The following is a 14,095-nucleotide window of genomic DNA, read 5'->3' on the forward strand; positions in this document are numbered from 1 at the left end:
CCCACCCGAAGTTCGAAAATTAGGCTTGATTACCACTGCACGTGGGCACCACTTAGCTACTTGAATGAGATAAGCCACTGAACTCCAGTACATACACAGTGATTGAAAGAAGCCTTACCTGTCCCCAGCACTCTAGTGTCTGCCGCCACAGTCTGACGGTTGCACACCATGCCTCAGACCCCAGAGGTCTTGTGTTCCACATGAGCACTGAAGCCAGTCAGTAGCCTCAGCAGTCGCTGTAGAGGAATAAGTGATATATGTGTCTGGCATTACCATTCCTACTCCAGCTGAGGCTGCTGATTGGCCTCAGTGATCATATAGGGTGCAGGGCTTCTTGGGAGTGAGACATGGTGCACAACAGGCTGTGGGGGCAGACATCAAAGGTGACACAGGTATGTTTTCTTTTGTTTTATTTTTTTGTTTTGTTTTTTTTGGGGGGGGGTTATATTACAACTGCCTTCCCCTCTGGAGTTTGTCCGATTCCTGGACAACCCCTTTAAGTATAACGTATTATAGTTATAGTACGCCATAGTGGCCCCCTTCACATAGCATAATGTCCCATAGTGGCCCTTCCATACATTATAGTTTCTCAGAGTGGCCCCTCCACACAGTATATTTTCTCAGTATCCCTGTCACATAGTAAAGTATACCATAATGGCTCCTCCGTACAGTATAAAATCCCATAGTGGCCCCCACAAATTTTCCAAAAATTTCAAGTTTGGAACCTGAAATTTTTGGACTTTGCAGATTCAAGCTATTATTACACCTCATTGCAAATGTGGCCCTGGCTATAATGCACACCAGTGTAAGCATCATAAGGTCCATGGGAAAATGGCATTGATGGCGTATGGATAATATCCATCCCTACGTGGCCCTATTAATTTCTAGCAGTGAGCCCAGGACAGAAAATGGAAAGAAATAGAAAAACAAGGCCCTCTACCTGAACCTGTAATAATATGTATGTATGTATGTATGTGTATGGGATCAAAGAAAATAGTGGGTCAGTATGCTAAGCCATGAAAAACAAATAGGTATGAATTTAGGATAGTACAACAAGAACTATAGTGGAACATTGTTGTGTGATTAGAAAAGGGGTGGGAGCAGTTGTAGAATAAAAGAGGTGGAGAGAAGAATTTAGAGGAGCAAGACCAAAGTCTCTGTTCATTTTGGAGGCAGTTTTGTAGTACAATACTGTCATAGGATCAGGTATCTGGCTCCAGATGACCATTCATGAATCCAAATCAAACACTGATAACCCTTTGCACTGTTTTCTGAGTCCTTTGTGAAGTTCACAGCAGGTACATTGTGACAGAACCATTGGTCATCTCATCATCTAAGTCATGGCTGGGTTTCTCTCAGATCTGGTAAGTACACCTATAAGTTACCACAAATGTTACAATATGTAAAATATACTCAAATGAATTTGTTATATTATTTCAAAAACATGTTAAAAAGTTTTCAGAAGTTTAACATCTACTTACAGTCTGTGCTCTGGGCGCAAAGAAGGATTTCTCCCCGATTATATTATACATTGACTGAAAAGTAATGTATTCTGTCTGAATATTGTTCATGCCAAGCTGAAATGAGTAATAAATCTGAAGGGATTCCTTGGGTCTCACTTAAATGTGGCCGAAGCTTTATGAAACTGCTGTAATGTATGGGTGTATTATACACATTTATTCAACTATTCCTAAAAAAATTTGCACATCATAGCCATTCATTTTTACGATAATTTGCAGTGTAATAGTTCTTTGGACCGGATGGACTAACCTTTACTTCTCATGATCATCAGTAAGCTATGGCCCACTATGGTCATGAGATAAGAATGTTTGTGAGTGGTTTAGTTCATCATTGTGTTGACATCAATGATATCCACCATTTTAACAAATATTCAATATTTTGGTTTCTTAAATTTCATTTCAGTACATCGATCTATGTATTAGAATATGTATTTATACTATGTTATTATTCTAAGGCCTCTATGAGCAGAATTTACTAAGACTGGTATTTCTTATTGCAGTATTAAACAGGAGCCGACTGAAGTAAAAATTATTAACAGGCTAACACTTCGTAATAGATTTTGTGCATCTTAGTCTATCCATGTGCCAAAAACGAACATCTAAGCCAATTACAAGATAATGTAGATTTTCTTAGGTTTCTATGGTAAATAAAATTATGTGAGGCCATGCCCCCTCCAACCAATAGCTACCTATTTTTGTGAAAGACAGAGTGGAAAAAGATGGAGCGGAAGCACAGTCAAAAGTCATAAATAATTGTAAAACTAATTTGTGACTTTTGTACACCAGTTTTTTTTTTGACACAACGCCTTTGCTAAATTCACTCTATGTGGCTTTTGTGCCTGTTGTGTTTGAGCTGTCCATACATAAATTTCTAATAAATGATGACATCTGAATGACCCAGATCTTCTGGTGCACTAGAGGCACCACAAGTGTAAAAGGCAAAAATGTAGATAGCAGGTCATGCGTATCAATGGAGACACCAACAAGCCACTCTGCTTTGTCCAGGTATTAAGACACAGAGTGAAAGGGGTTGTCCAGGAATTTTTAGTTATGGCCTGTCCTTAGGCAATAAATATCTGATTGGAGGGGGGGGGGGGCGACAGGTGACCCCTGCATGGATCAGCTGTTCAGGGGCCACTTTTAACACCCATACTATACATTGCAGGCATCCAGAAGATGGCTCTGTGCCCTGTATTGTGTGTCAATTGTTAAAGTTTATAACATCTAAAGTCTCTTTTACTCAGTTTCATGTCTTCTGGTTTTAAGTTTAGGTCTACATGTACTCTCGGTAAGCGTACACTTGGGAATGTATCAGTGGTATTCCTGAGTAATCTGGTGCCTATGCCAGATGCAGTTTAAAAAAAAAAAAAATTCATTGTGATGCAATAACTGTTTTATGTGGGATTCTCACATTTAACAGGTAAATGTTTAACTCTCCTACTTAATAGATTAATCAAAGCCAATATATTGCACAACTTTGTGATCATTTACCAGCAAAGTCATAACTAGCTATGCATCTCAACTTATGCAGAAAACATACAATTATTTGCTACTATTTGTACTACTTGTAATGTAATCAAGTTTATTAGTTACATCAGAATTGTTCTCTTTACCTACAAAATTCTAATGAAACACTTTGTATTATATTAGGTTCAATACTGGAGAATTCTTCCATTGATTATTGTGCTAGGTCTAGGTAATGGCTTGCCATTTGGCTACCATATGTCAGTGATCAGCTCATCGTCTTTGGTAAGCAAAACCTCCATTCTTTACGCACCCAAGTAAAGTGATAGTTAAAGCATACCCCCAGTTATAAACAACTTTTTATAAATGAATAGTGTATTTGAGTATAAGAAACGGAAACCCGAACACAGATGTGAATATGCTATTTTTCTCCTCCTTATCTTCAATTTGACTGCAAATTTACATTATATTTGTCTCCATATTCACTTCACACACAGAGCTCTATGGAGAAGGGAGGGGAGTAGTAGGTTTCTCCTGCTGGCTGGTTAATTGATTTATAGCCTCATTCTGTGCACTCCTAACCTCTGATCTACAAACCTACAAATGTTTATTTCTAGTCAACAATGTTTTCTACCCCTCTTCTCTCTTAATAGACTAAAATGTAGAAAATGACTCTGCCTGGAAAATGGAGAAGAAAACAAATTTCTTTAGTAAGATGTATTACAAAGTTTTATGCATTAACCTATACTATTCATTTATGAAAAGTTATAACTGGAGGTATGCTTTAGTGTACCTAATTTATGATCACTATAACATGTATTAAAATATTCAATTTAATTGTGATCATAATTTATCAATAGTAATATCACCCACCATATTGTTTACAGCTTCATATGACCATAATAATGTGGTTCCAGAGTGTTTCTCAGTTGCTGTTCATGATTTATATGATATTTATCCATTTATCTGTATACCTATCATCTGTATACTATGTTTTCCTTTGCTCAAGCATACTATTGGTCTTCTTATAACACAACCAAGTAAGTAAGATGTCTTTAGCTGGGGCCAATAATTTGGAAGAACATCACATTCTGTCTATTTCTACCTATCATCCTGCTATGTTAATCCAAAAGAAGCCATTCAGGTAGTAGTTGACTGATCTCATTTAGGACACAGCAAATTGATTTCCAATTCCAAATAAATTATAAAGTAGTAGAGAACTGGCATAGATTTCAGTAGAGGAGCATGCACTTTCTGGAGGATGAGCTTGTTTTATGGCAAGATGACTGCCGTGTCATAAATAAGGCACATTCTTTGGCAGCGCAGGATCTTGAAAAATATCTCTATGATGTCACATTTATAAATGTCATGATATTTTTGATTGTTTAAAATATTTTCTGTGGGTAAATCTTTGTTTTCATTTTGTAAAATATACTTCTATAAGCATATTTCTGTTTCTGAGGATAATGCTCATTGGAGTCGGGAAATTGGCCTGTGTATGGGCAGCTAAAGAATCACTGAGTTACTGGAAACTAGAATTTGTCTCCAAAGCAATGGATTATAGTTAGTGCTAACAATTTTCTCAGAATTAGATCACGTCAACATTTTCAGTATTGAATATGTATTCTGTATGGTGTGCGTGTGTTCTGAACAGAGAGAGGATAGAAGGCTGATTCTAGACTCCTTTCGGAGCTTTCTCCAGGGGTGGAATTGCCATGTAGATCACCGGGAAAATTCCTGGAGGAATATATGCTGACTGGTATATGGGCCACTGGGCTGGAAAAATATCTGCCTCGAGGTCCCTTACCTTAACTATTTCTGCAAAGTGCTGCCTCACGGTTTCCTTCCCTATGCCTTCAGAGCAGAGGTTGCTGGATGGTACAGAGTATTTGTTGGACGAAACTTGCGAGATGTAACATTAGGAAAAAAAAAAAAAACATACTCAGCTGTCCCTAGCGTTTCAGTGTCTGTCACTGCAGACTGTTTGGTCGCACACCGTGCCTCATTCCCCCTGCACTTGATTTGACTGCTGTGGTAAATTAGGCAGTCACTGGAAAGGGAACAGTGATGTCACTCACATACATCACTAGTCCCTCTACAGTGACCGCTGAGGCTGCTCATTGGCCTCAGTAGTCACGTGTGGTGCATGTGTTCCAAGGACCGCTGCATGGAGTGTCATCGAACGGACAGCGGCAGCAGATACCAGAGCACCAGGGAATGTGGGGTTTTTATACATATATTACACTTGCTCCTAGCCTCTCCAGAATTTGTGCAAATCCTTAGAGCCTCTATTGCGGACTGTGAGTTTGATAGCAGCTGCTTCTGCACCTACAGTGTAATTGCCACCCTGACCCCACTGCCTATAACTTTACTTACATAGGACTGCTGCCTTTACATATAAAGCAGGCAGCCCTGTGTAACAGAAATGTCTGCTTTATATTAAGTGAGAGGCTACAGTCCTGTGTAAGTTACAGTTTCAGTCTGACATGGTAACTTACATAGGATTGCTGCCTCTGCCTCTATGTAAAGCAGGAAGAGCAACTTGTGCTGGTCCTGATTAACTGCGCCTGCCTTTAAAATGGGGACACTTTTTACATTTTTTCCCAGGGCCACTTTGGGGTCTAAATTTGCCCCTGCCTTTGTCTTTGAGAAGTCGGAGAGTCGGGAGGCCCCTGCAGTGGGTTGGCCAGATGGCCTGTGTGTTTGGCTGATGTACATCTAATTAACAAGATTTTGTGAAGGGAACAGTTCAGGCCATGACAGATTTGTTCAGGTTCAGCCACACCCCTAACCACACCCATTTCTACTTTGGTCCTGCCCAGTCTCTGACCAACACACAGTAATAGTGCCTTCCTGGTGTAGAACAAAGTATAATGACTTGTTAGTGATTCCACATGGTATAAGGCCAACATAATGGCTATCACATAGTTTCATTCCCCTTTAGACCACATACAATATACTGTAATACTTCCTTGATGTGCCCCCACACAGTATAATGTCACTGTTACGATCAGCAGGATATATTAAAAAAACCTAAATAATAATAATCCTGCGGAGCCCACTGGGCTCTGATCCGCAGGGCACCCTGGTGTAAACAAGGCCCGATAATTAACTTCACTGCCAGGCTACATAACCAACTGAGTGTTCCCTGTTACTTTACAGGGCAGATGCCACCGCAGTACAAAGCAGCCGCTTAAATGAATTCAAAAGTCTTACAGTTGCTGCACTGCAAGACAAACACAAAGTAACAAACTATGACTGTGTGCTCCCAGTAGCTTACTGGGTCGCACCCACTTCAGCCACCTGCTGTTGCAGCACAGCCAGGAAGCTGACAGACTGTGTGAACTGTGTCCTAATTAATAACTACAATTTCTGGAAGGGAGACCCACTTCCACAAACATATAAGACACAGACACAGAATATAGCAGTGCTGGGCCACACACAGAGCCGCAGCACATATGACATTGAGATTTGAGGCTAGCTAGGTGGGAGTTCCCTGGGCAAATACTAGGGAGAAATTTTAAGTAAAACCCTACTTAGATAAGGCAGTACTCTGCCAAACTAAAGTTTTGCACTGCCATGCACCATAGGCAATAGAGGTTTGAGGCTAGAGCACCGGGCGTCTAAACCAGCCTCCTTAAATGGAGGGAAGGTGGGACTGATCAGCCAGCCCAGGTGCTCAAACCGAGGGAAGGCGGGACTGATCAGCCAGCCCAGGTGCTCAAACCAGATGCCGACAGGCTGACACCAGTGTCAGTCAGCAGACCGACCACGCGGATTAACCCCGTGCATGCTGGACTGAACAGTTACAGCGGAAAAGGCTGCGACCCTGATACCATGGCCGCACCTGCCGCACAGTTTTAACAGTCACTTAGTAGCCCCCCACAATATAATACTCCCTTACTGCCTCTCACATTTTAATACTCCCTTAGTGGCCCCCACAGTATTCTATATACAACTCTTTTAATAGATTCGTCATATTATAGTGTTCCCTTAATGGTCCCACACAGTGTAATGCCCCTTGTTGCCTCATAGTATAATGCTCCCTTAGTGGCACGTCCCTTAATGTCATTGCATCATGCTTGCCTGAGCCTAGTTGCAGGCAGTGGGGATAGCTAGGTGATTGGTAAAATAGGGAGCTGATGGCTCCCTGTTCTACCATTTGTATCTAACTCATGTAACCAGCATCAAAGTTGATGTTTGGATGTCCCGCTCTCTTGGATAGCAAGGCAGCCAGCACAGAGACCTGGAGCTGCTAGAGGGCTTTACACCTGCATCTAATGTCTATGGACAGCATAAGTCATTATTCTTATGTCTATTCATTTATTTGTTCAATTGCCTGAAGTTTATTAAAAATCTTAGCTATGTCTCTGCACAATTGAATGCAAAAAAAAGTGAAACTAATGCAACACACAATTCAGTAGCAGATAAACATATTTGTGTAAGCAATAAGTTACATATAAGTAATAAGTAAACTTACAATTTTGCATGGCACAATGTAGCATCTTAGGGCTTGTTGGCATGTTAGTGATTTATTCATAATTTTGACTTTGTACAGCAAACTGCAAATCTGTTCTTGTTTGTATTATGCAAAATTCCCATTTATGTAAGCTTCAAAATCACTGGACATTGAGAGTAGAGACATATCGCATGTGTGAATGACTCTCACATTGAATAATAGGCACCGGCGGTGAAACATCTAAACTGAGACGCTGAAATGGTCATTGGGTAATCTTCTCTTTTCTCTGGCCAGTGCATGGCAACACCTCAATTCATGTCCTCTGCAGTTTGTCAAAGGCTTTATCAACCAGACCTGGATAAGAAGGTATGGATCACCTGTTTCCGAAGAAAAAGTCACCCTGCTGTGGTCCACAGCAATTTCGGTGTACAGTGTCGGTGGGCTGTTGGGTTCATTGGTGTCCGGGTATATGAGCAGAAGGTTTGGGAAGTGAGTACTTTTGTTCCACAAATTTTGCTATGTTCAGAATCTGCTCAATGGATTTCTCTACATATTATAAGAAAAAAAATATATCTACTTCATTCACAATTTAGTTATCTCCTTCAAGTGAGTCTTTTAGATCTTTGCTGCTTAGTCTACATGTATCCTAAACTCAGTTTTATGATATAAACTATATAATGCGTAACATTCCACTTGTATACTTCTAATGCATTATCAACTTAACCAAGAGTAATTGAAAACTATGTGCAATGCCTGATAAGATCCTCTTTCTTCCTGTCTAGGAGACGGTCTCATATATTCACCGACCTTTTGGGTATAACAGCCTCTCTGTGTCTTGGACTCAGCAAGATTGGAGGATTGTATGAAATGATTTTTGTGGGACGGTTTCTCTACGGACTTACATTAGGTATATATCTTAGTAGGTTCCTACTTCTATCCAGAAGTTTCTTGTTAGAAAAACATGGGTCACCATGCCAGTAATTATTAGAGATGGCCAATCTGATTTGTTACAAGCTAAGTTCAGACCAACTATTCCAAATTGTTCAGTTTTTAACTAGACCGAATACTTTGCGATTCATCTCAGCCGAAATGGCTGCCGTGACATGGACTGAACAGTGCAAATACAGAGAAGACACGTGTCTAACATCCTAGCATCACCTTACATCACCCAACAGCCTCTCACCCAATAGTCAGTGATAGGTGGACACCATACTGCGCTGATGTCACATACAGTATATAAGATGCTGTGGGCAGGAATAAGAGCATTTTTTTGTGATAGTGAAGCTAGGGATGGGCATGTTCTTTATTACTGCATGATCCAGAGCAATTACTCCATTTTGTACTGTAATACACAACAGCATAAATTGCAATAGAACTTCAGAGTCATAGGAGTAGGAAAAGTAGGACGAAGTTTAGTCAAATTAAATCAATTAGAGGCAGATAGTGAGATAAATCACTGTGCACTGTGCTCTGAACCTGTAACTGCTGCAGCAGTACAGACACTGGACTGTACCAATTTATTATTATTATTATTATTATTTATTTATTTATTTATTTCTGTAGCACCATTAATTCCATGGTGCTTTACATTTGCAGGTTTACAAACTGTTCACAAAGTATACAAAAACAATGCTAACAGTGACCAACTGCCTCAGTGGGATAGAGGGCTCAGCAAGGGAAGAGGGAAAGAGACAGAAGGTGAGGGGAGAAACTGTACAGATAGTGATGTGTAGGCAGTAGTGTTATTGAATTTTGTAGGCCTTCCTGAATAGATGAGTCTTCAGTACTTTCTTGAAGCCTGTGACTGGGGGGGGGGGGGGGTTAGTCTTATGTGTCTTGGTAATGAGTTCCTGAGTATGGGAGATGCACGGGAGAAATCTTGGAGACAGTTGTGTGAAGAGTAGATAAGAGCAGAGCGGAGTAGGAGGTCTTTGGAGGATCTGAAGTTACGTGTGGGCAAGTAGTGGGAGATTAGGTCACGGATATTTGGAGGGGACAGGTTGTGGATGGCTTTGTATGTCAGCGTTAGTAACTTGAACTCTATTCACTGGGCAATGGGTAGCCAGTGAAGGGTTTGGCAGAGGGGAACAGCTGATGAAGAACTGGAGGAGAGATCTATTAAGCGAGCAGCACAATTTAGGGTGGACTGGAGTGGGCGAGAGTGTTCACTGGTGACTCCATGGAGAAGGGTGTTACAGTAATATAAGCGGGAGATTATGAGGGCATGGATTAGCGTCTTTGTAGTTTCAGGGATAAGAAGGAGCGGATTCAATTGATGTTATTGAGTTGGAGGAGGCAGGAGTTGTTGAGGGTTTGAATTTGAAATTAGGCAAATTGCCACTACTTGGTGCTGCATGTGCACCCATAAAGTTGTCTTTTTTGAGACTTTTTCCTATAATCAATTCTTTAGTACTTTTTAAAATGGCGGGCATTTGGCCTCATTCAAGGATAATCCAGAATCTATTCTGGCTCCCAAGTGCTGTTCTCATGGTCATAAAATTGCTTTCCTTTTCAGAAGATACTCTAGCTTTTTTAGCTGGGGGCAGAGATTGGGGGACAAGAAACTGGAGGCAGATGAAAGGGGGGACAAGAAACTGGGGGGAAAAGATGGGGGGACAAGAGACTGGGGGCAGAGATGGCGGGACAAGAAACTGGGGCAGATGAAGGGGGGACATGAAACTGGGGGCAGAGATTGGGGGACGAGAAACTGGGGGCAGAGATGGGGGACAAGAAACTGGGGAAAGATGAAGGGAGGGACATGAAACTGGGGGCAGAGATGGGGGGACAAGAAATATAAACGGTTCAGCGCCACCGCCAACCTGCAGATGAAGTCGCGGGTAACTGCTAGTGTGACACAATTCCCCATTGAGATTAGGTAACAGTGCCTCACTATGATGTCACATTTTCCCAGTGTGATGTCTCAATGGCACAGTGCGATGTTTCAATTTCAAATTGTGATGTCACAATGCCCCATTATGATGTCATAATTAACGTTGCATTGTTTTAGTGCTCCATTGTGATATCATAATGCCCTCGTCTCTTCTACAATGCCTGATGTAATGTCACACTGTCCAATTGTGATGTCACTGTTAACCAATTTGATATCATCACTAGGGTTGAGCGATCGGGATCGGAAAAGATCGGATTCCGATCGGCGATCGAGTAAATTTCACGATCGCGATCGGAATTCCGACCCGATCTTTTCCAGTGGGATCGAGATCGGAGGTTATCTCAAGATCGTCTCAACCCCAAAAGTGACTTTTCCCATAGAAAAGCATTGACTAGGGTTGAGGATCGGGATCGGAAAAGATCGGATTCCGATCGGCGATCGAGCAAATTTCACGATCGAGATCGGGATCGGGATCGAGATCGGCTGGAAAATGATCGGAAATCGAATTTTAAAATCGATCTTGAAATCTTAAGATCGGCTCAACCCTAATCATCATGCCTCATTGTGATTTCATAATGCCCCAATGTGATGAAACTGTAATTTATTTTAATGTCACAATGCCTCATTGTGACATCACAATTAACCATTACGACATTACAGTGCCGCACATTGATATCACAGTGCCTCATTATGACGCACAAAGTTGCACGGCCCCACCAAGCTGCTGCTCCTGTCTTTAGGATGAATCCAGAGAGATCTCATCTGCTGTCATATAATCAAAACAAGGGAAAAAAAGGCTTGTATAGGGGAGCTGCTTGTAGAGCAAACATCGCTTTATTGAAAGGTATGAAAACCACAAGTGCAATGTGTTTTGGAAGGGATGCTGTGAGACATTATACTGTGTGGAGGGGTCGCTAAATCAAATCAAACAGGCTTTATTGGCACATCCGAATAGATATTTGGCAATGCCTAAGCTAGTAAAGTGTGTGTGTGGGGGGGGGGGGCGTTGGAGTTGGGGGGGGAGTTGGGGGTTGGGGGGGAGAGTGGTGGGTATGGTAGGGTGGGTGTTTTGGGGTATGACAGTCCGTGGGGTCTCATCTTCCTCTTAGTTGGTGACAGCTGGACACATATTGGGCAGCGATCTCCACAGTGGACTCCTCTTCTCCCAGCAGGATGTAGAGTTTCCTCTTCTCATCTGCAGATGTGAAGTCTGGGATGTGGGAAGAGAGTCTTTGGAAGTAGACGGCCCTCACAGCTGAGTATTTGGTGCAGTGTAGCAGGAAGTGGGTCTCGTCTTCTAGGGCCCCCTGGTTACAGTGCTGGCACAGTCTGTTCTCCCGTGGCTTGTACGTCTGCCTGTGTCACCCCGTCTCCATCTCCAGGTTGTGGGCACTCAGTCTGTACCGGCTCAGAGTCTGTCTGTGTTTGGGGTGACGTATTCTCTCCAGGTAGGTGGCCATGGTGTAGTACCTTTGCAATGACTGGTACACGGTGAGTTTCTTGGAATTATTTATTGCGCTTCTCCATTCCTCGATGTACCGCTCTTTGTCTCTCTCAATGACTCCTTTTATTTGAGCCTTGTTCAGAGCATATTGGGGGTTTTAGCTTGGCAGATGGCTGATGCTTGGTTGGGGGTATCGGGTTTGCTCAGGGTTCTGTGGCTCATCCAGGCTTGGTGGTGGTAAGAGCCAGTGCTTCTGCCCTGTATGTGTGTCCAGAATGATAGCGCCCTCTTCTGCATGGTGAGCCATAGGGGGAGTCTGCCTAGCTCTGTCCGGCATCCCATGTTGGAGGTGCTGCGGTGGACATGGAGGAGGTACTTGCAGAACTCCAGGTGGAAGGTCTCTGTTGGGCTGGAATCCCACTTTGACTGGTCTGGGTAGGTGGCTGGGCTCCAAACCTCACTGCCATAGAGAAGGATCGGAGCGATGACTGCGTCAAATATCTTCAGCCAGACCCTCAGCGGTGGTTTGAGGTGGTACAGTTGTCTTCTGATGGAGTAAAAGGTTCTGCAGGCTTTTCCTTTCAGGGTTTCTATTGCTGCTTTGAAGCTTCCTGATTGGCTGAGCTCCAGCCCCAGGTAGGAATAGCTGTTGATTTTCTCCAGTGTGGAGCCGTTCAGTGTGAATTGTGGGGTGGGGGCTTTGTTGTGGCACTTCTTTTGAAATACCATAACTTTGATCTTCTTCTGGTTGATGGGTAGAGCCCATGTGGTGCTGAATTTTTTCAGCACTGACAGGCTTTCTTAGAGGTCTTTCTCGGTGGGGGAAAGGAGTAGGAGATTGTCGGTGTATAGCAGGAACTTCACCTTACGGTTGTTCAGGGTGAGGCCTGGGGTTGGTGAGGCCTCCAGGGCTGTATCCAGTTCATTGATGTAGATGTTGAAGAGCATTCGGCTCAGGCCACAGCCTTGCCTGACCCCTCAGGCCTGTTGGAAGTATGCGGTCCTTTTCACATTCACCTTCATACTGCATTGGTTTCCGGTGTAGGAGCTCTTGATGACGTCATACGTTCTTCCTCCTATTCCACTCTCTAGGAGTTTCAGGAGCAGGCCTGGGTGCCATGCTGAGTCAAACGCCTTCTTAAAGTCTACGAAACAGGCGAATATCTTGCCTCTTTTGGAGTTGTGGACGTGGGTCTTGATGAGGTTGTGCAGGGTGTAGATATGGTCTGTGGGGTGGTGGTTTGGCATGAACCCTGCTTGGCTCTTGCTGAGGACATCGTGTTGTGTGAGGAAGGTGAGGATTCTGTTATTGATGATGCTTTTGAACAGTTTCCCCAGCGTGCTGCTGACGCAGATCCCTCTGTAGTTGTTGGGGTCGTATTGGTCCCCATTCTTGTAGATGGGGGTTATGAGGCCTTTGTTCCAGTCTTAGGGGAAGTGTCCGGTGTTGAGGACGAGGGTGAATAGTTTTGCCAGTGCCGTATGTATGTCTGGAGGGCTGTATTTGATCATCTCTGGTAGGATGCTGTCAGGGCCGCTGGACTTTTTGCCTTTCAGCAGGGCAATTCTTTCCTGTATATCTTTTATGGTGATTGGTGAGTCCAGAGGGTTCTGGAAGTCTTTGATGACCTTCTCCATATCCCTCAGTTTGGTGATTATCTGTTGCTGTTCTGGGGTTAGGTCTTCTTCTGGGATGTTTTTGTAGAGACCTCTTAAGTAGTTGAGCCAGATGTTGCTGTTTTGGATGTGGAGGGAGTTTTTCTTGGGCTTTGTGTCCATATGGTGCCAGATCTCCCAGAATGAGCTGTCCTGGAGGGAATCCTCGAGTTGCTCCATTTTGTGGGAGAGGTACTTCTTTCTCTTCTCTCTGAGGGTGCCTTTGTATTGCTTGCATAGATTGTTGTAGGCTTCCCTTGCCTCTCTGTTGTTGTGGTCTCTGTGTTTCTGGTTGGAGGCTGCCCTCAGAGAAGGACGTAGAGCCTTGCAGTTGCTGTCAAACCATTTGTGAGACTGTTTGTTAGTCGGTCTCTTGGGCTTTGTCTGTTTCAGGCCTGCTAGTTCTGCTGTGGTGTACAGGATGTTATTGAAGTCCTTCACTGCTCAGGTGACACCTTTTTGGTCTGGCTGGTAGGAACTCATATAGAAGATTGTGAGCAGTTCCTTGATTTCGAGTCGGTTAGTCGCGTTGGTGTATTCGGTGGCCCGGTGACTGGCCCATTTAAAGGATGGTGGCAGGTTGTAGAGACCAATTTGGTGGGGCTGCTGTTTGAGTAGCTTGTCAATGGATCTCATGTACAGCAGAATCTGGTTGTGGTCCG

The 14,095-nt window shown here is 43.2% G+C and overlaps 1 protein-coding gene across 1 annotated transcript in view; it reads left to right on the forward strand.

The window, feature by feature from the left end:
* Nucleotides 1–1,340: 1,340 nt before the first annotated feature.
* Nucleotides 1,341–14,095, forward strand: part of LOC142204446 (solute carrier family 2, facilitated glucose transporter member 9-like) — a 28,873-nt gene continuing 16,118 nt past the window's right edge. The window contains exons 1-4 of the mRNA XM_075275762.1: nucleotides 1,341–1,364; nucleotides 3,171–3,269; nucleotides 7,772–7,932; nucleotides 8,226–8,350. Of these exons, the coding sequence (XP_075131863.1) occupies nucleotides 1,341–1,364; nucleotides 3,171–3,269; nucleotides 7,772–7,932; nucleotides 8,226–8,350 (409 nt within the window). The remainder of the gene's footprint in view (nucleotides 1,365–3,170; nucleotides 3,270–7,771; nucleotides 7,933–8,225; nucleotides 8,351–14,095) is intronic.

This window comes from Leptodactylus fuscus, chromosome 1 (assembly GCF_031893055.1).
Source record: "Leptodactylus fuscus isolate aLepFus1 chromosome 1, aLepFus1.hap2, whole genome shotgun sequence".
Classification (NCBI taxonomy): Eukaryota; Metazoa; Chordata; class Amphibia; order Anura; family Leptodactylidae; genus Leptodactylus; species Leptodactylus fuscus.